The sequence below is a fragment of the Balearica regulorum genome, chromosome 19 (assembly GCF_011004875.1).
Source record: "Balearica regulorum gibbericeps isolate bBalReg1 chromosome 19, bBalReg1.pri, whole genome shotgun sequence".
Lineage (NCBI taxonomy): Eukaryota > Metazoa > Chordata > Aves > Gruiformes > Gruidae > Balearica > Balearica regulorum.
The window spans coordinates 3,889,234-3,911,039 of NC_046202.1; the positions used below are offsets into that span (position 1 = coordinate 3,889,234).

Here is a 21,806-nt window from a genome sequence, read left to right on the forward strand (position 1 = left end):
CACTGATGCTGACAGTGAGAGCACGCTTGCTTTTCAGCAAAAGCAGACCCGTCCAGGGCAACAGCTCTTCTGTGTCTCTGGGTAAGATCCACTGCAGTGAGATGAAGCCATCATACGTACACCTCACTGCTAAGAAGGTTCATCAAAAGTTATCCTTTGTTGTTCAACCTGTTCTCTAAATTCTAAATGTTTGTCTCTACTGTAAAACAAGTGTTGTGGTACTGAAATTTATTATATTACTGTGGATATGGAAACTGAACAAAGATGTGTGCACCAGAGGACAGGTCAGAGTGCAGGAGAGGCTTAGCCTCTTACAGATTTGAAGCAGACCCATGTGTACCCATTCCTACATTTCTCCCCAGCCTCCCCTCTCAGAGCTGAGCTGGAATCGTGTTTGTATTTGAGATACTCCATAAGCAGCTAAGCTTAATCTGATTTTAACTCATTCCTTCTGTGGCGATCGCTGCTGAAAGGAGAGGTATCACTGGAAATCTTCAAATTCCAGATTTCAGAAAAAGACAGCCTCAATTTCTACCTTCATTATTGCTACTTATTCTGACGGTTGTGATTTCCACATAAACACAGAGTATTTTAAGGGGGGACAGGGGACGGGACACGGGACAGACACGGACTCTGGGTAGAGTTTCCTTGTGCGCTCGAGCTTCAATCCTTGCCCGTTTCAGTTCTCCTGGCCGAGAAAAATTGTCAGGCCAAACACGTCCAACAGACAGACACTGAGATCCCTCTCCAGGAGAGGCCAGACTCTAGAGAGATGTGCTTCTTGCTGGCAGATGTAACAGCTCTCCTAAAACTGATATGAAGCCCTGATAGCGTTTCCTGCTACTATAAAATTAGACTCTCTGAGAGGTCTCAGAGTTGCGAGACCCCTATCTGCGTTTTTCCTGGGTTTGTTTTTACAGCTATGAAATCAGATTAAAAGTACACACCTGCATGGGAAGTTCATAGGGCAGGATGCCCCATCAGCAAGCCTTCAAGCCTGCTGCCATTTCCTCCTCTTCCAACTGCATGGGCCAACAACTGAAACACCCAACGAGCCCAGGAAGGCTCAGACCTGACCGACTCCGTGCTCCAGTTGTTCAGGATTTGCAGCAGTTGCAGCAAAACCCCTGATGATTCACTGTCCTTCGTCCCTGGCAGTTCCCTGGATAATAAATGGGAACAGTATTTTATTTATGCCCAGGTCATCAATTCTAAGGCAGAGGAAGCAGCAGATGAAAGGAGAGTTATTTCCATAAAGAAGTGATGGATTAGAAAAATCCATTTTTACTCTGTCCCTCCTCCCTGACAGGGAATTCTAAACTGTTTTGAATTATTACCATTTTCAGTCTTTTTTGGAACAGAAGGAAATATTTTAAAATCACATATCAATTAATTGCTGTATAAACACAGTTATACAAGGAGGTACAAATTACCTTGGACTTTTTCTATTGAACAACCACATCCTGACTAAGAGGCCTGATCCTGACTGTCTTCAGATCCCATTACAGACAGTAGGAACTGAGGGAGCACAGTAACTTGTAGGGTAAACCCCAGAGGAAGCAATTACACAAGACAGAAAGATCTAATTTAGGTAGCTGTACTATGGAATAGGTATTACAAATACTCATTACACAGCTCTGGTTTCATAGCCTTTTTCCTGCAAAAGGCATTTCTGTTTGTTTATTCCCTCTCAAATAAAGGCTTCTCAGAGCTGATGAGAGGTACTCAAATGACAGCCTCTGAGACGCACTCCCCTCCTCCCTGCTGCAATACAGTCCAGCAACAGCAAGGACGGCAAACACCAATCTGTCTGGTAAAGGTGTCCTGGGGACGAGAGTGATTGCACGAGTTCATCTCTGCCCAATCAACGCTCAATCTCCTGGTTGAGATGCTGAAGGAAAAAGCTGCATTTAACAACTTCAGTGACACATTGTTCTACTGAGAACTGAAGTCCCCTCAACCTGCATTTAATTTTAAACTTCATGGAAGCCAAGAACTACAAGATACCTTTCCACAACTTCACAGCAGTGAAATAGGAAGCTAAAAAAACTCTAATGACTTCTTATGGAACTGCTTTGCTGTTCATCACTTACAGCTTGAACTCCAGCAATACTTGCAATTAAGAGCAAGCTCTGAATAATACCTAGAAGTGACAATTCATTAGGGAACAAGAGCTGAAAAGCAGGATCCAAAAACTACTGGACAGCTGCTAGAAATGTGCATAAAATTGATAAACCTGGTGCATAAAGAGCTTACAGCAAATAAACGAACAGAAGCTTACTGTGCGGTGCTGAGCCAGTAAGACTAATACAATTATGAAATGTGTACGCTGTGAAGATGTTACTGCCGTATACTGCTGAGCTTGAGGCTGGAACAGTGAGACCAGCCCTGTTTCCATTCCTAAGAAGATGCTGAAACACTAAAGATGTAGAAGAGAACCACAAAAGTGATATAGAACTGGAAAAAATAACATTTCATCATGACAAAGTTGAATCCATTTAGCCTATCAAAAAAGTGATCCAGAGTGACCTCGGTTACTGTATACCAGAACCTTTTATATGGAGAAATAGTAGGTACTATACCTCTATTTCATTGGCAAAAGAAAGAAAGTAACGCCCAACAGTGGGAAGCACAAGCCAGACAAATATAAATTCAAAGTCTCCAATTTTTAATAGTAAGGATGATTAACCACTGGAAAAAATGACCAAGGGGAGCAGTGAATTTTCCCTCTTGAAGTCTTCAAATCAAGACTAAATGCTTTTTCTGAAAGACATGCTGCAATCATGATGAAATCCACTGGCCCATGCTCTAGAGGAGGTCAGATGTGATAGCTCCTCCTGGACTTAAGAGCTCATTACCATGAAGCTGGGAACTTAAACTTGTATTTGGGAAGAAACGAGATCTACTTTTAAAGCAAGAAGAAACCCTATGTAATGAAAAACAGCAAGAACTTTACCCATGAAAAGTAAATACTCGCCTCACCCCACACACAGTGTTTTCCTATGATGGAAATGCAGGATTTTCACTTGACTAGTCTTGGACACTTACTAAATACCTCTTCCTTTTTCCGTTAGATTCAAGTTTTGAAACAACCACACTGTAATTTTAAGATTATTGTTTTAGCTTGTGTGCATGCTCCCCCTACCCAGCAAATAACTTCATGTCTTCAAGGTGAACTGACATACAAATATCGGCTGGTTCATAAGAAGTAAAGCACTAAGAACATTATACACTGCCTTGCCCACATACTCAGGAAGAAAAAACAACCCAAAAAGCCCAACAATTGCTGCTCACTTCACCTATACAAGGTGCATCAAATGCTTCAAAATAGCTGAACTCATCCACAACTTATCTGAAAGTCAGCACCAAAGTTCCGAATCTTTTCAAGATCCCCCAGCTGCAACATGGAGCAAAGTTTGGTGCTTTCAGCATGCCATAAAGCTCACTAAGAGGCTGTTGTACTAACAGGCTCAGGCTCCAGCAGCCTGCTAGCTGGGGAAGCAGCCGGACCACAATGACTGGGAGCAAGGTTTGCTTGTAAACCTTGCAACTCCTGTCTGAGAAGATAGAAAAGAGCGCTTCTCAGTGTTCCCTAGCTAATAATCCAACCCCAATCGAGACAGTCAGGCACACGCAAGTTCTCTGTTTTTCCTAAATTCTCTGTGCTGGAAGAGCTGCAGCCTTTTGTGTTGAAGGATTTCACATTCATGTTCAGTAAGGGTCCGGTGCAGACATCAAAGGAAAACATTAAACTTCCTTGGCAAGCCTTAGGCTAACTTCAAAGCATACGTCACTGCATAATGTTTAGCAGTTGGATCCCAGTAAGTCATGAAAAAAAGAAACTGCAGGACGCCCACAAGACATTCCCTACATATTTCCATAATCATGGACATTTCTGCTGAATTACTGCTCACAGAGCAAAAAAAGTCAGCAACCAAGACACTAACGTGGCTGTGTTTGGCCTGTATCTTTCTGCTCTTGTTCCCAGCCTTTTTTACTGGACACCAGGTACATATAAATTCAAACAGAAAAGGCTGACAAAGAGTTTGAATAGGACAGAGTAGGTAGAAACCAGCATCACATCTGCCACTTTGAGAAAGAAAAAAAGATGCAATTTCCACTGCTGAACATCTATTATGTTAGCTGTGCCCCAGGCCCCACTAGAAAATGACGCAGAAAGCACATTTCTCAAGAAAAGCCCCTCTGTCTCCTTCCTGGAGAGGTTTTGCCACACCATTGATTATCAAATACATATTTTTCTTAAACAGTCTACAAACCATGGGATGTTGTGCCTGGGAAAGATAACGATAACAAGTCTCTCACTTATTTTTTGGCAATTGAGAGGCATTGAAATATGCTTTTTAAACTACAGTTGCCTGGCATGGTATTTTTGTTTTTACAGTAAAGCCAAAGAGGATTAGGACACACTGTACTAATTTTTAAGAGCAGACAGTACCTGCTCCAAAGCTTTATCTTCCAAGCAGACTGGACAAAACAGCAGCATTTCAATTGTACAGGTGGGGAAAGGAGGAACAAAGACATTAAGTGACTTACTCAAGGTCACACAGGAATCTGTTGCAGAGCAAGGTTGAGTTCCCAAAGTCTCAGGCCACTTGGGCATCGGAAAAAGCAATGAAACAAGAGTATGTACTAAATTTGGCACAGATTTTTAAATGATGCGTTGCTGCAAGGGAACAAGAACCTCCACTCGTGCTAACCCAGACACCAAAGGAACCTATAAAGGAAAACTAGTTCCTCACTCCACCCAATCTATCTGATCACCTTATATTTCCTAAGTCAATAAGAACTTTCTTGGCCAGACGATCCAACCCACAATTTAGATCTTATTACAAATCAGACATACTAAACCACTTTCTCCCTCTGGCTGCAGAAGATAAAAGGCCAAGTAAGCAGGCAACGTTTTGGTAACTGGCTTCACATAACAGCTTCAGATTTTCTTAAAAGCCTTGGCATCGATTATTTTCTTTAAATAGCAATGACTTATTGAGAAACCTTCTACCCATTTCAATGCCCAAGGTTTTCCTTAAGTAGAAAAGAAAGCAAAAACTGCCCTGCCAAGGCACATTTATCAAAGAGTTTCAGATACCCGGTCCTGGCAAAACACTTTGAAGTCAGAGTAAGTTAACACTGGTGCTGAAGGCCTAAGAGGGGAAACTTGGAGATGAAGAGGAAATAAAGTATGGATTGACACAGAACAATACTGGGATTCAGCTCCAGTTTGCGTTTCAGCCAACGGCGTGAGCCAATGCTGCAATGTGGATGTATCCAAAGGAGCTAAAAGCTCATGGCATGCAAAGCAGCATAGCTCTCATGTGGTCTCTGCACAACTTGGGGCAAAAGGAATAGAGGAATTAATTTCATCAAGCCAAATCACCAACACCCTGCTGTTACATAAAAGCCTGTTTTCTGGGGAACGTTTCCAAAGATGGTGTCATTTGGGCTGTTTTGATTAAAGTGACATAGTCAGGATCAAGATGGGATACACTGCAGGCTGACAAACACTCCGGTTTGACAAATTCTCCCACTCCCTTTTTAGTCCTCACGGTGCTTGTTTCTTCCTTCCGTTTGCCACATTTTCATATGGAAAACAAGCACGGCAGTTGCACTGCCTCGTTCTCAGATGCTAATATAAGGCTGTGATGAAAGAACTGCAGAAGGCCTCAGGGAGATGTTTAAAACCTAACTCAAACAGATAAAAAGATGACTATTTAAGTTTGCCTGGGAAAGTTTCTACACATATTGGAAACCCCTTGAGGCAGGGACTGCCCTTCTGTTCTCAGTTTAATAGCCAGTTGTACAAATTATGATTGCACAATTACTTTCATAAGTTTTTCAATTATACAAAGAATGTATCTTATTAGGGTTTATAATTCTGAGAAATAAAACCCAAAACCCCAAACTCTTTGCATTCAAGTTGCACGACCTGCTAGTGCTCCACCAGCAATGTGGTCCCAACACTATCACAAATTTACACCACAGTCTGCAACAAACTTTTAGAACGAGCAGATACAAGCACTGCAGCACAGTGCAGTTAATACTTCCATGATTCAATACACATAGCCTCATATTGTGCTTTCATATCTTCCCTCTCAAGTCCACATTTTAGCAGTCAGCATTCTTGGGCAGTTTCTGCATGCCTCGACGGCGAGAAGCTCAAATTCCAAGCAGTCTGCAGCACTGGCATTGCCCTGCTGGAAGCTACTTACCCGCAAAGCTGTCTACATTGCACAGTGGACCAGAAGGAGCATGAACACAGAATAAGAAGGGGAAGGAAGTGTCAAAGGCAAAACCACTGGGCATGCATAGCCTTGTGTTTTCCCTGGCTGGGGACCAGCTATGTCAAAAAAAAGCAGAGCACAAACTCTAATCCACCGTAAAAACAGTAAATAAAACAAGCCTCCTTCTTTATCCAGTAAAGCATCTTCTGGGTCCCAACACAAAATCCAGCTGGTAACAACTCTCCCAGTGGAAAGGCAGGGGACTGACTACCCCATTTTACAGATATCCCAACTGAGCGCAAGAGCCTGAAGTCCCACAGTCGGTCCGAGAGGTTGAATGCATTTCACATCCTGACAAGTGCAGACTGCTGTTGACATTTACATTTTAAAACTTCTTTCTGTTGAGGACATGTACAACCTTCTCCTCTTTAAAAGCCTGAGGCTTCACAGTCCTCAAGGACCATTGTTCCAGAACAGGAGGAGCCCCCCACAAGGCCCAGAATGACTCACAAGTGATAGCCAGTAGGGAGCCTGTCCATTCAGAAATGGCGAAAATCAAAACTGTAGCAGTCTGCAATCAGCACTATTCATAGCACAATACTTAAATTCTATTGTCTGGCATGTAAACATCATCACAGAGGTGCGGATCAACCTGGCCCATGCAAAAACCAAGACAAAAAGAAAGGAGACAGCCTTCAACAAAAGAAGACAGGTCCGAGCTCCCCACACAGAGAATCCAAAAGGGCCTCCACAGCTGCTGTCAGCCTTGTAAGGACAGATGCCCTTGGTACAAGGTGACACATTCTAACCTTTTCCGTGCAAACAGGATGGGGGAAAGCACTGCACACTTTCTAACAGGCAGAGCACCTCTGTCCCTTGCGATCCTGACCTTTCTCTCAAGGCTGCTCCAAGAAGCTGAACTGGTTTAAGTTGCACACACAGAGCTCACAGTGCAATTTCCTCTCATCTCAGCTAATAAATCTTATGGTGTGTCTGCTTTTTCTGAACACAAGTTTTATAAGCTGAATAAACTTTATGGAACACTTGATTGCCAAGACAGCCAAAACCTGGAAACTTGATGCCTGACCACAGCCAGGCACTGCAGGCTCCAGTAGACACTCTGAGAAAAGTTTAGTTTTTGCACTTCAGAAAGAGATCCTCTTACCGGCCTGTTCCCTTCGCATCAAAGGCCCCTGACTTATTGGCTCTGAAAGCTTTTAATTTAGCTTATCCTCAAGATTCTTCCCCTTGTGATCAACAGATCAGAAGACAGGACAGAATCCTTCCACCCTCCCGAGCTCAGAGCACAGCCTACCATCCACCCCTTGCTTTTTCACTGCAAAGTGTCTTGTTAGTAGATTGGCCAAAATACGAGGGTTTGAGTAACAGTTCATCAGTCTTTGGAAAGCTGTCTTACTTTTTGATAGAAGCATCAGAGAACCTTCCCTCAAGTAGGGGCTTTAGCATAGTCGCTTGGTACAGCTCAGAGTTTAACAGAGAGAACAGATACTTCGCCTCCAAATCATGCAACAACCCTTTGGCTATGCTGAGAAGCATGTACACAAACAAGAAGTATTGGGAAGGTAATTTACGCAGTCCTGGCCATCAGTTAGTGCAATTTTACAGCTGGAAATGAGAAGGGGGAGGCAGTACCATGAGAAGAGACAGACCACCTGTAAGCACTCCAGAAGCCCGAATTTGGAAACCTGTCCCCTACAGCTATTTTCAAGATCGCTTAAAACAAAAACGGCAGCTCACAAGTAGATCATTTAGGCTGAGAGCCCGTTTTCCAAGCAAAAACTGCGGTACCAGTTAAGGCCAGGCACCTCCAGCAGCAACTGACCTGCAATGTGAGCAAACGCACCCTTCCGCTCCCCGGGGAGGAGGCGTTAGCCCAGCACCTGCAGGTGAGGTCATGCACGTACCTTGGAAATGAGCTCATCGTGGTTGGCAAGATGAGCCCTGCAGTGAATGCAGCTGTAGGTCCTGTGGCACGAAGGCAGATATGCCTGGAAAGTCTTGGACCTTGTCATCTTCACCATTGGAGCCACTGAGCGCTGCGTGAACTCTGGGGTGGCCCAGGAGGCACTCCCGCAGGACGGGTCGCACGGGAAACACCGGAAGACACAGGTAAAGGCCGTGGTTTGGCAGGTGACGGGTGTGGGGCAGGCTCCACACGCTGGTGACCGCTTCAGAGATAGAGATTCGGGTGGAAGGAACGAGGGACTTCACACAAACCTAACCTGAAAAAAGAACAGAGACAGAACACTGAGCTCACAAAGGCAACAACGGTCTCCTAGCCCACAGGATGACCTAGCCTTTGATTGAGAGGGCCAGGAAGAGTCAGAGCAGCCAGGAGACAGGCGTGATGTCTGCAGATTAGATCCAGGAAGACAGTTTTATTCACAGCTCAGCCACTGACTTGCTGACTGCCCTCGCATCTTCCTGCTTCTGTTATCTCCCATCTTCCTATGGCTCCAACAACGCTCGCAATCTCTATTCAGTCTTTCAACACCTAATGGATTTGGAAGTGACTACAGAGCCACAAAGATGCTAAAAAGATGATTCTCATCAAGCCTAGTCTCCAAAACACCTCTGGGTTTTGGACTTAACTGCACATGTTAAGGTCCAACTCTGCACCAGCCCTTGGAGAACCAGGCTCTGTTAGCTAGAGACAAAGTCGGGACCCGGTGTCAGACCTGCCCGGTACTGTTCTGCGTGACTCCCTGATGTGACACCTTGGAAGTCTGCGGGAAAGCTGGTAGCTGGACATGGGTTTCCTCAGCCACCAGGAAAGCGCACGAGTCACCAAACCAGTTCTTCTCTCCATTCTGCCCTAGTTTCCACATGGGAAGTGGAGGATTACTTCATCACACTCTCCTCTGTAACTCCCTGCAAGCTCTGAAGGTAGAAACTGCTCTATAAACTGCACTCTAGTATATTTTTTTTTTGACTCAGAACATCTGACAGCAGTCAAAGCAAGGAACAGCTTCCAAAGACTATTATTGATAGCAAGAGACAGTTAAAAATCCTATTCAGGATGGAAACACCTTTTTTACTATCCAACGCCATCTGACAGAACCTGCAAGGCAGCTCAAGTCCGGGTCCTTTTTTGTTGGCAGAAATAATTTTTTCAGATCCCACATCTATAAGGCTCACCAGCTACAAATGTTTCTTTTGAAGATGAAAGAAGCATGAAGGATAAAGGAAGGAGCTCCCCTCCCTCTCTGATACATGGCGTGCATGCATGCTCTAGAAATTAATCATGAACTCTGGCTGCTCCTCCCATGAGGATTTTCCTTTCCATAAAACATGTGATTCTGTTCACTTTCTGAGTCTGCACTTTGTGTTTCAAATACTGGAACGATACCCAACCCCTCTCCCAAAAAGCCAAACAATAACAATGACAAAAAAAAAGAAGAAAGAAATAAAACCCTCACACCTGACCTGCAATGGAAATTTCTGAAGTAGACAAAACAGAAAAGTACAAGAGCTTAAGAGCTGGTCTCTAAGCTGGTATGAGTAACTTGCCTGAAGCACAGCTGATAATCTTCCAGGTTAGACTAAAGCCAGCACAGGTCATTACGCTGCTACACTGCTAAAATAGCTCCCAGGAGTTTGCGTGCTAAGCTGGCTCTGGTGCTGCTCAGTAAGATGTGCCTTCCCGGACAGAGCACCAGCCTCACCCCCAGTTCAAGGCATGCTGCAGAGAACTGATGGACAAATACAGCTCTCTGGCTTGCTAAAGGGGAAACTATCCAAACAGCAGGATGGCAATCAGAAAGTCAATTGGGAACTGAAGGCAGGAACCTAGAAAGTTGTTGTAGGAGGCAGTCCTGCAGAACTCGTAAGCATCTCATTTAGATGATCTCTTTTGCCCAGTGTTAGCATCAGTCAGGAGTATCTCACTGACAAAACTGCCCGAGTCATATGGAAAAGAACAAAAAAATCAGACTGGGAATCCATTACTGCAGGGAAGCCTCCTGTGATCACCATCAAATGACGAGATCTGCAAAAAACCTCGTCCCTTAGGTACCAAAGTGCCATTTATGGAAACCTCTGTCTTCAACACTTCTCCTCCGAAGTCTTCTTGTCATTGCTGAAAAAGAAGATTCGGGGTATCCAAGTTGCTTTAGCGTTTCTGAAAGCATTACCCACTGAACCTACTGCAGCTGGACAATCCCCAAAAGCCGGGCAGGCTATCTGCAAACTTGCCAGCAAACAGTTCCTACAAGCACTGTACTGGAGGGTTGTCGTAGGCTCACATGGGCATCATTTGGTGCAATCAAAGATTCATTATATTATGACCATGCACAGTGCTCAACAGGAGGCAGACAGGAGAATACTATTTTTTTTCCTGAAATATTTTTCTTTTGCTCTCTAGAACGCAGATCCCTTACACTCAAATGGGGGGGGGGGGGGGGGGGGGGGGGGAAGCCTTACTCATCCTGCAAACTGCTGATAAAGCATATCTATCATGATCATAACAGTCAGCACTTACATAGCACTTTTCATCCTTAAAGCTCTTTGTAAACACTATCTAATCAGATTAACCTTTTCCAATTAAAGTTACAGGGAGAGCTTTGGAAGACATATCCTGACACAGAAGGGCTCGCTTCCCAGCTTGTTAGGAACTAAACTTCCTCTTGTTCAGTCAAAAGGGGTCTTGCCAGGAATTTATCTGGCCAACCTGTAGCTAAGCAGACTGTCTGTGCACTATTTGCTACACAGCTGCACCTCTGGATTTCAGCAATATTTGTCTTCTACACTAATTGAAGAAGTCTTCACCTGTATCCTGCCCCAGTTGTCTCACCAGAATTCTGTCAAAACTGAGTTAGTTTTGCATTAGACAGCATTGCTTTCCCCTCTGAGGTAAGGGGCACTTTGAGGACTGAACCTTAGATTTGCAGCAGGGCAGAAACAAGATGCAAAACTAAGCAGAATCCTTCCTTATTTTCTGCTGATTAGACGTAAGTAAAAGTAACACATCCCAGCCTTCTGAACTAATCAAGTGCCAACCTTTACAGTCACAAGACAACAGAACCATCCCCAAATTCCAAGCCCCTGATTCAGCAGCTGATACGCTATATCCCAGCCGTAACAGATCTCAGAGCCTGGAATTTGTGAGCCATGTGCCTTGTCCTCCAAGTGCAAGGAAGCAGGAGACTAAGTGTTCTCTTTCTGGGGCCAAATGCAATTGGATTCCAAGGCAAAGCACCAAGCCCAGTCTGAAAGAAAGTCTGGAGGAAAACACAAAGAAGGAACGACAATCATTTTACCCGATTTCTGAGTAAGAAAACAGACTGTGTCTAAACCTCAGATGTCACTGATTTGTAATGAAATGGTGCAATCCCCTCTTTCTCCTTTTCTTCAGCACGGATAGATAAATACACCAACCACCAGTTTTACTACTTCCCTCCCATACTGTCACGCCAAACGTTTCGTTTCTGATCAGCTGCCAGCAACAGTAGTTCAGCACTGCAGCACAACGGCTGGAGAAAGCAGTCCACAGGCATCCTTAAAGCCAAACGGAGACATAAATAATGCTCAACCAGAATAATATAAGAGCAGTCCCTTCATTTGTTGTTTGCTGACCCCTCTGTCCAGGCCTCCTAAGCATCAATGCTCTAGAACAATGAGTAACCAGGAAACACTACAACTGCATTTATCTAACAGAGAAATGAACACACGCGCACACACAAATTATCTGCTGCATGGAGCTTTCCGCAAAAGCATTTCATGAGCATTCATTTATTTGACCTCACAACGCATTCAACGTCAGCAAAAACATTTGACCTTTTAGAATTGGACAAAAAAAAAATTCAAGTGAGATGATATCAGAGTACAGATTAAGATTAATTGCAATTCCTGTTCTCAGTACTGTGCTGAGAAGGCAAACCAAATTGATCTCTCTGCTCAAGGCAGGGGAGAGAATGAAGATTTGTGAGCTAAGATCTTGGAGGGAAACCTAGGTAAGAAACTGCCTTGAAAAAAGCTTCGGATAAGCTCACAGATGGTAGTCATACTTCATAAAGGCACTGCCATCGTACAGCATTCAGCCTGACAGTCTGATCGCTTCTGTGTGCTATCTACCAAGAGCTCTGTCCTCATTGTGGTAAGGAGGAGGAGGGAAAAACAATAGGAAATGCATTCTTGCACCCTATGAGCACAGCTACTAACTTGTTGTAAGGACCATTTCTCTCTTGAATACTATCTTGAAATGTATTACATAAGATCCATGGCTCTCAGCAATGCAAAAATGAACCTCCTGTATTTTTTTCTGTCCTAGTAGCAAACACATTTGAATTAAAATACATTTAACAGCTAACGGTGCATTCATTCTACTGCAGAACAAAGGCATGGGGATGACGTGTCTCTGGTTTTTCAGAATGGTAAGTTAAAGTTCATCAGCCTCACTGACAGTGGGCATTAGTGCAGTAATTCCATTAACTTTTAAAAGAAAGAAAAGAGGAAGAAAAAAAGATGCTTTTATTACTTTAGCGTCGTGCCCAATATTGTTAGAGAGATGATTACCTGTCACCAGCAACATAATCCAGTATTTTTATCATTCTTCAAGAGAAATTTATCTCTGGGATAGACACACTCAAGTCAATGGAACAGAAATCTGTGCATATTAGTTAGTTCATAAGAAGTCAGAAAACTGGTTTAGACAAATGGAAGGGAAAGCTTATCAACATAATTTATTGTTGTTATCAGTGAGAGAATCAGCTGAATGTACTGCTTGCACACACTGCGTATGTTAGGGCTGCCCTAGTACATTCAGCTGATTCTGCTTAATCCTGCTAGGTTTGAAGCAGATGCCACCTCCATGAAGGAAAAACCATGACACACATTTTGAGTTCAGACAGCTTTTTGGTTCAGTAGTCACCCTCCACCTGTCCAACAGCCACTTTTCACATGAAGCTGTTAGCAATTCAGGAAACGAAAAAAAGAGAAATTCTAAGTCTGTGCCAAACACTTGCAAGACAAGGCTACTGCCTGTACAAGTCCATATGCCGCAATGACAGAGAACAAAAACTATCACACACAAATCTAATTTTGCATAAAACTCATGTGCAATGCAGCTCAGATGCAAATGTTCCTGTTCATTCTAGCAGGACAAACAACAGGTTTGTTGGGTCTGAGTGTTTGTTTTATGGATTACTTGATTTTTAAGATAAGAAATTTCAGTCAGTTAAATGCTATTGAAAGCTGCCTGTAGTAGCTTTGAAAAAAGCCTATTTGGAAACCCAACCTTTCTTCTTTGGTGTCTCTTCTCATTAATATAGAAAGAACTAGAGATGTACTTATGTTGAGTGCGATGAAAGCTCAAGAGGAATCAGGTTTGGAGAGTTCTCTGTTTCTACAAGGGCACACACTGTAGCAGCCTGTGTTGCTCCGGGGTCTTAGTGTGATTCTAAGAAAATGCTTGGGGTAAGCACACTTACTTACCAGGGTTTTCTTGACATGGAAACTGCCTTAATGTTGCTTAGCGCACTGCAGTTTGAAGGAAGAAGGCTAGTCTCTAAGGCGATACGCTGAAATTGGAGTCTGGGTTTAATGCCCAGTTTTGCCGGTCTTCCCTATGGAATAAAAGTTAAGTGTCAGAATTTCAGGTGCTGAACCCTCAGAGACACCTGGCACAGCTAAGGAGCTCTCATACTCTGAGAACGGAGTACTGCAACAAAAGGTCCTGGTTTGGGGCAGTTCTGGAGATCCTTATGACAGCACAGGACTGCAACAGCTTTGGAAAAGATGAAACCAGATCACCTGAAGGTAGGAGGGTAGGAAGTAGGTTGTGAAAGGCCCTGAAAGAAAGGATGACCATTCAGAATTTAAACACGGAACACAAAGGAAAGCCAAGAAAGGACTTTAAATAGCATATGGGTGTACACAATGTACCTTTACTCCTTCAGTATCAAGTTTCTGAAATGCACCAATTTCAAACACTTGATGACACTGCATGCAGCTCAGCAGTACTAGCATGATAAACAAAAGTCATTACTGATACGCAAAATTTAAGCGTCCTTCTCTAACGCCTGCCCTCCTTCAGCTCATCCTCCAAACCCTTGGAGACTGGAAAATAACAAGAGAAAAGGTGAAGGATGGCTGGCAGGAATCCTCTGCATTTACTTTTTCAGATACACGGACACAATTGCAATACAAATAATAGTATGGAGCAGGTTTCTCACTTAGACTGCTTTCAACTAGAAATATATTTAACTCCCTTTATTCCTCTCAATATCTCCTAGCAAACCACTTCATTTCTGCAGGTCCTAGTTCTCTGTTCTGCACACTTCACCGCTGGGAAGCACATTATGATTCTGGGAAAAAGGAGATGATGGATGGATGGATAGAGGCGATACTGATGGCAAGCAGTATTGCAGACAATTGCCAGGAAACCACTAGAGGGCATCACAAAGAGGTTCAGCAAGAAGCAATTAAAGGTTATCTGGCCATAGTGAATCAGGGACAGGCAGGACACCAACCATGCTGCACCTGCCCTGCTCCACATACCATAGCCAGCCTGTCAGGAAAGACATCGGAGTTGTTACACTGCTGAATAGCTATCAATACTAAAACGGTAAAATCTGTCATTGCAATTATGTTAACCATGTTTCAAAGGTGTGTGTGTGTGGGGGGGGTTGGTGGGTTTTCTTTTCTTTTTTAAAAAAACAGGCAATATGTCAGTCTATGGTCTATCACAACCCTTCTCATCAAAAATAGACTCAGCATCCTTAAAACAACCTTCCTGGTCCCTCTGATAGAGAGGCTTTCTATAAAGATGACATAGAAGGTACATAAAAATGAGTTGAAACTTGAAATGAACAAACAGCAAATCTTTAAAACTCACTGTGGGTTGGAATTTTTTTTTAAGTCTATACAGTTGCAAAGCTAGACAGACTATTAATCCGTAACTTATTAAAGCCAAAGTAATTTTTTAAAATCTTTTTTAAAATTGTTCTTTACATAGTTGATTTACCTTCTGTCAATTTGGAGATTAAATCAAATTTTTAAAAGTTTCACTTTTTTTTTTTTAAATAGGCAACATCCACACCAGCGCATTTTCAGGTTCTCAAATGCAGTTGTGTGGTGAGAATCAAGTTCAAAGGACTCCTGCGTTCAAAGCAAAACCTCTCTTGTATTGAATTACAGCGCACAACGACTGGAAAGTGAAGGAACAGGTTAAATTAACTCAGTGAAGATGGTGCAGAGATGCTTCTCTCCTGGCTGCAGACTCCAGAGACCGGATGGCCACGAGAACTTTCTGACTTTATTTACAGATCTAAGGCTGGACTCGGACCATTCAGCATCAGAACTGCTAACCCATCTCTCCCCGCGATTCAGAGTAATGCACACTGTTCAAAACAATCCACTCGGATACACCACAGACACGACTGGGAAGCAGGGAAGGGAAATAATTCTGGAAATTTTCATCAAACTCTTCCCTTTACAACTTAATCTCAAAAGGCACAGGACAGCTAGGACAGACATCATCTCACAGGGCTGCCTTCAAAATTTATTACCTTTTCTGGCCTGTCTCAGAAACCACATGAACATGGCCTGCAAGATTCAGCCCCTATGGAGGAATGACTGACACCTCTAGCTGAATTCTCTTCCCACTCTCCTACAAGTTGCCTGGCAGCAATATCTTTGCAACGCAGACGAGCCTGCGCTGCCAGTGACAAGCAGCATGGCAAGCTTTATAGCTGCAAGCTGCCCACCTTTGCTTTGCAGGTACGCTCTGTCACAACCAAATTCAATAACCAGTTTCAATAGATGCCAGCGTGCATTACCAAACTGCGGGAGGAAACATGCACAGAGAAAAGCATCACAGTTGGCCAGGACAAATTTCAAACAAGCCAGTGCTTACTTTTGCTCCTACCAGCAAATCCCACTTGTGCCACAAATAAGCAAAAACTGCAAGCTGAACTAATTTAAAATACAAATGTCTCCATTTCCTCCTTTACTTTTTGTGAAAACTCATGCCAGCATCCCCCACAACGGGATAACAGTCCTTCATCTGAATCAGCCAAGCAGATACGATGCCCTAGAGTGAGTTAACAGCAATGGCTCAAACGCACTGTAAGACGCAGCTCTTCAATTCATAGCCATCCTTCTGCTGAAGAAAGCTACGCGTTCAATGCGATGGTCACATTTGGAGCCATAGATCATGACATCATACTTTGCCAGTATTACACATATACAGTGTTCTACAAAATGAAAGAAGACCTTCACCTCGCTATTCTAGTACCAACCTGAACTAAAGATATCAAGAAAAAGCTCTTCCCGTCCAACCGACCAATTACTGACAAAACGGAAACACTCTTATCTTCCCAACTTCTCTTCCTCATTTGTTTTAATTGGAGAACAGCCTGGCTATCCAAATCATCTCATTACATTTTTTTTGTGCTCCTTCCATTGCTCTATTATCTTCCTTTTTGGCAAATGTAGGTATGACTAGGATTCAATTAATTTGGTCTGCTGGATGGATCATCTGTTTCCCTGATAAAGGCTGGGTACTGACAGGGAACACGGTGAGAACATTTATCTATTCCAACTATCCTTCCAATATCCTCACCGTCATTTGTAGTTGAAAGAAGGATCTGCCATAGCTGCCTGCCATTACTTACTATTTGCAAGGTCCCCTTGTCAAGTCCTGTAAGTTTTCATCTGCTCACGAAACGCATCTGCTCAGAGGGCTCTTCCCAGGAGCATCTTTTAACTAGCCTTGCACTGCCCAAAAGCACATCGGTCACGGGAAGAGACAGTGACTTTATTTTCCACTCTGGCACATCTGTCTCTTTTTCTGAGTAAAGCTAAGGATAAGATGTTAAATTCTGACTGATCTCTGCCAGTAACACTTTTTATGCAACAGTTACTATATTAGTGAGGTACATACTTTCCGTGGCAGTTCAGTCATCATCCTTCTAGCTTTCATTTAGCAACCCATATGTCAAGGGGGCAAAGTCAGGTGAAGATTTATAGTCTGAATCTTCACATGACAGATACCTTATAACTGAATCTAGTTTAAGACGGTCAAGTCAGCTGTTACCTTGCCAGTTTCTGTCATTAGTTCCTCCTGGATATCCTCACTAGCCTGCGTGCTACTGCCAAGGTACATGAACTGACTCACCTCTTACAGTTCTGTGCCTACTGACGCATGCATGAGCTGGGAGTTCCTGGGATTCTCATTAAGATCCCCCCCCCCCCAGTTAATTATTAACTCCATCTTTTTTTATGATGCCGGACAATCTGTTTTTAATAACATCTTGCTTGAGCCATCCTTTAGTAATATTTCATCAGTGAAATTTCAATCTTCCAGAGTTCTATGGCTGAGCTAGGTGACAGCACGCTACATTTTTGTCCTCAGAATGAAGTCACTGCCAACGTGAAACAGGAGAAGTGAGACCGCAGCTTTGACACCACTCTGCCTTCCCTCTCAGTGGATCAAAAAGTTATCTCAAGGGCAAACTCAAAGCATCCTCAGCTTTTGAAACTTTTAGCAGGCTTTGCTCGACCTCAGTAGTTTAGTTCTGTACAAGTCACAACAGCAGTAAAAAAAAGAGTAAAAAAGCTGAATACTTCTGTGAGTCAGCAAAACATCCCACCTTTTAACATGCTATACCAACACTTGAACAGGTGTAAAAGAAATGATCTCTACTTGGATGCGTAAGCCTGCGCAAAGAGAGCGGAAGGCAGCTCTTACGGGTTGCATTCCCATAACTTCCAATGACTCACATTGCCTGGCACTACCATTTGTTAAAGCAAGAGTGAAGCAGGGATAATAGCTATTTACTAAAAACAGAGGAGTGTGATTAGCTTTAATTAGCATTGTCAAGTGACTTGAGATTGTCAGGTACAAGATGCGGGAGAACTAAGTCTCATTAATTATGTTGTTTCCTGCAGCCTTAAGTGGCTTGGCCAGTCCAGTGACGCTTCCGGAGACGAAGCTGCTCCCGACGTCCAACACATCCCGCATCAGCGGGTGAAAACACTCTCAGACAGGCCTGGCAGACCTGGCTTCTGAGCAGAGGGTCATGAACCAGAAGGCAGGAACAACCAGCTTATGTACCGCAAGACAACTCCCTGCCCTGCCAATCGAGGAACTAAATAAAATAACACATGGCAGAAAACAGACCCAGAGAGAGAAGTGATGGCTAAACTTTGTGTAAGACGAAGAGCAGGGAGCGTGATTCAGGCCCAGGACCCAGCACTCCTGAGCAGAAGCCCACCCAGAAAACTGTATTTTCTGAAGACAAACTATAAAATGCCTTTGTTTTGGGGAAAAAGAGATCCAGATCCTCAATCGGCATCACACCACCAACAGACATGCTGATTTACCAGCTAAAGATCTCTTCTGAAGAACTGAAAAATCCTTGAGTCAAAATAATCCACCTCTTCTACGGACTCACCTTGCCTTCTGGAAGGAAACCTATCCGTAGCCTTTAGTTACTGTGATTAGATCTAGAAGACAAGACCTCCGAATTAACAAGTGCAGAAAAGAGGGAACATCCCAAAGGGCCAACTTACAGGTCTCTGTCAAGGGGGGGGGGGGGGGGGGGGGGGGGAAGGAAGCTGTGTATTTTGCTATGGTTTCAAAGTGATAAATACACTCTACTATGCCACTCTGCCTTGAGCATCACTGATCAGCTTCAAAGCAGCTAAGAGAAACGAACTCTCAATTTCTCCATTCGAGATCCCTCTTGAAGCCCACTGCTCTAGCACTTCAGAGCTGACCTCTAACGAAGACTCTGCTTAAGTTCAAGCAAACAAAAGTTTGCCAGTTAATGACAGAAGCCAAATGAAAGCCTAGCTTTACTGGGGTTTCTTCAAGAGGCTTCCGTGCACATGGTCAAAGGCAAGGCCATGATGCAAGAACAACAAATAAATGCTTTTTACTCCTCTGCAATCCTCACAATGCTTGTGTAGTACCATGCTAGATCAAGGAGCTCCCGCTTTCTAAACTGCTAGCCAGGACCTACACCAGAGTGACCAGTTCCTTAATTAAATTCTCTCTCAGCAACAGGTATTCAATCCATGAGTCAAGGAGCCTTTGAGGGAATGTGGATTTACAGGTAGTGATGCCGTCTTCCTCAATACAACCCTGACTCAACTACTCACACCAAACAGCAAAGAAAGGAAATCACTTATTCAAAATCTGTGGATCCAGAGGATGCAAGGGAGCTCAATGACCAAATACAATTTTGCCAGTTATTCTGATCCTGGCACCATGAAAGACAGATCTGCAAAGAAAGCTTAAAAAAAAGGGAAAAAAAAAGTGGCACTTGACATCTTCATCAGATGAAAGCAATGTCTCTGCCCTTCCTACAGCATTTTCAACTTCAGCTTCAAAGCACAAGGCTCACTTTTAAACGGCCTTTCAGCAGGAAACAAGAATTAGGGATCCAGTGAGAAAAGGAGAACATCTCAATTCTCTATTTAAGCACCACCGTTACACAGCAGACAATGTTTACGAGAAACCAGAGGTGTGGATCCCAACACGATGAGATCTTAAAATCAACAGGAGTGCTCTGCAAGAATGAAGTCACAAAACACACCGTCTCCAGGCAGAATCCTCTCATGGATTGTAAGTACAGCTCTCTCAATATCTGCTTGTTTGCAACCGCCTAACTCAGCAAAGGCCTCTCTGTGCTACCCAGCATAAGCTTTAAGTAACTGTAAACACATTAGCAGAAAATCCTTATCTGGAGCATGTAGTAGGCCCTGAGGAAGGCAACATCAGGAAGACAGGTGTACCCTCCCACCCCTTGCTTAATTGCTGTCTGCAAGCTAAGAACACTGGTTTGGTGTGCCTTCCTCTTTCTGTCTTTTAAGACAGAAGCCAGAAAGAAGCAGGGACAGATTCACTCCAGTAAATTGTGTGGGAAAAGGGGCAGAGGATTCAACTTATTTTTCTGTATCATTAAAATCACATTTTAAACTGGAGCATTTCAAGTTCTTTTGAATTAAAAAACAAGCATTATAATCTGAAGCTATGGACCCATAGCTCGCCCCATGGCTACTTCATCTCAAGCTTTTCTGGATCAAACCCAGAAGTTTCTGTGGAGAAGCACAAGACAAAGGACCCTTGACATTTCAACTTCTGACCCTGGACCTCAGCACAGGGCTCCACACAAGAGGAAACTGCTACACCGGTAACCACAGGCTAGAGCACCAACACAGAGTAGCCGAGCTACCTCTGCTCCCTGGTTGGAGGGGGGCAGGTTTCAACGCACCATGTGCAGACTGTGCCTGCCTTTAATGCCAAGCACGACCCAGGGCTGAGGATGCCCTCTCCACAGGCTGATCCAGGTGCCCTGCAATCTCTCTTTTGCCACACCGGGCATGATGTCACTTCTGTAGCACAGACCCACAGCCTGCAGCTGGGAAAGCCCTGGTCTCCAGGGGCTCCAGCAGCGGTGTTGGTAAATAAGAGGGGCGGCAGGGCACTGCTCCCTGGTCAGCAGCCAGCCTTCCCGGCCGCGCTGGCAGCGGCTCAGGAGGTGCCCGCAGAACCCGGGTGAAGATGCAGTACCTCTCCCTGGAGTCACAAGCCTAAGCCTCACGCACGTCTTCGCGTCAGGCACGGACCTCACCTGGGGTTTCAGGGTTTTATTACGCGTTGACTTGCTACAGCGAGACGGTTAGCGAGGAAGGACCATCCCCTGCTCCTCCTCCTCCCGCGGTTACCTGGCACCGCCGGCCAGCCCCTGCCCCGCTGCCGCAGGTCCCTCCTGTTGATCTCTTCCCTCGCTGGAAGCGCCCGGGGAAAGGCAAACCCCTCTCGCCTCGCCTGCGTGCTGCCCCTTGGACACCCTCCCGGGCTCGGACCTGTTGCCCTCCCCGCCTCCAGCCCCTCGCCCGGCCTCGCAGACAAAGGCCGCCGCTCGCAGAGCCCGGCTCGCCCGCTGCCACCCCAGGGGCGCCGCAGGCCCCCGGCCCCCTCCCCGAAGACGGCAGGGGTCCCCTGAGGGGAGGTCACCTCACGGAGGAGGCCGCGCCACGGGGCAGGCAGCCCTGAGGAAGCGGCCCCCCCCCCCGCTCCCGCGCAGCCCCCCCCGCTGCCCCACCGCGGCGGGGGGGGGGTGGAAACGACGCGGCTGTGGCGCAGCTCCGCGCAGCGGCCCGGTCCCGGCCCTGCCGCCCCCGCCCCGGGCCGCGCCGCAGCGCCCCGCCGCCCGGCCCTCGCCCCCCGCCGCACTCACTCGCCGCGGCACGGCCGCCTCGAGCGCGTCCCCAGCGCAGACGGAGCGCGGCTGCCAACGCGCACAGGCAGCCCCGCAGCGCCCTCCCCCTACCCGCCGGCGCCCTCCCCTTATAGCCGTTCCTGCGAGCCTGCTGGCCCTGAGCGGCACCACCGCGCACCAATCGCCGCCCGCTGGCACATAGCAACACCCCGGCGGTTGGCTAGAACCAGCCGCAGCCCATTTTTTCGAAACCAATCAGAAGGCGAGACCGGCAGGGGCGCTTCCGCCCCCGGAGGGCCGCACACATACATACAGACGCACGCATCGGCTCCCCCCCCCTCCCCGCCCCGCCCTCGCGCAGCCAGAGCAGCTGTGG

At 45.2% G+C, this 21,806-nt stretch overlaps 1 protein-coding gene across 1 annotated transcript in view; it reads right to left on the reverse strand.

The window, feature by feature from the left end:
• YPEL2 (yippee like 2) overlaps positions 1–21,539 on the reverse strand; it is a 39,065-nt gene extending 17,526 nt beyond the window's left edge. The window contains exons 1-2 of the mRNA XM_075771253.1: positions 21,449–21,539; positions 8,165–8,477 (exon numbers count right to left, since the gene is read on the reverse strand). Of these exons, the coding sequence (XP_075627368.1) occupies positions 8,165–8,281 (117 nt within the window). The 5' untranslated portion in view covers positions 8,282–8,477; positions 21,449–21,539. The remainder of the gene's footprint in view (positions 1–8,164; positions 8,478–21,448) is intronic.
• Between the last annotated feature and the right edge of the window lie 267 nt (positions 21,540–21,806).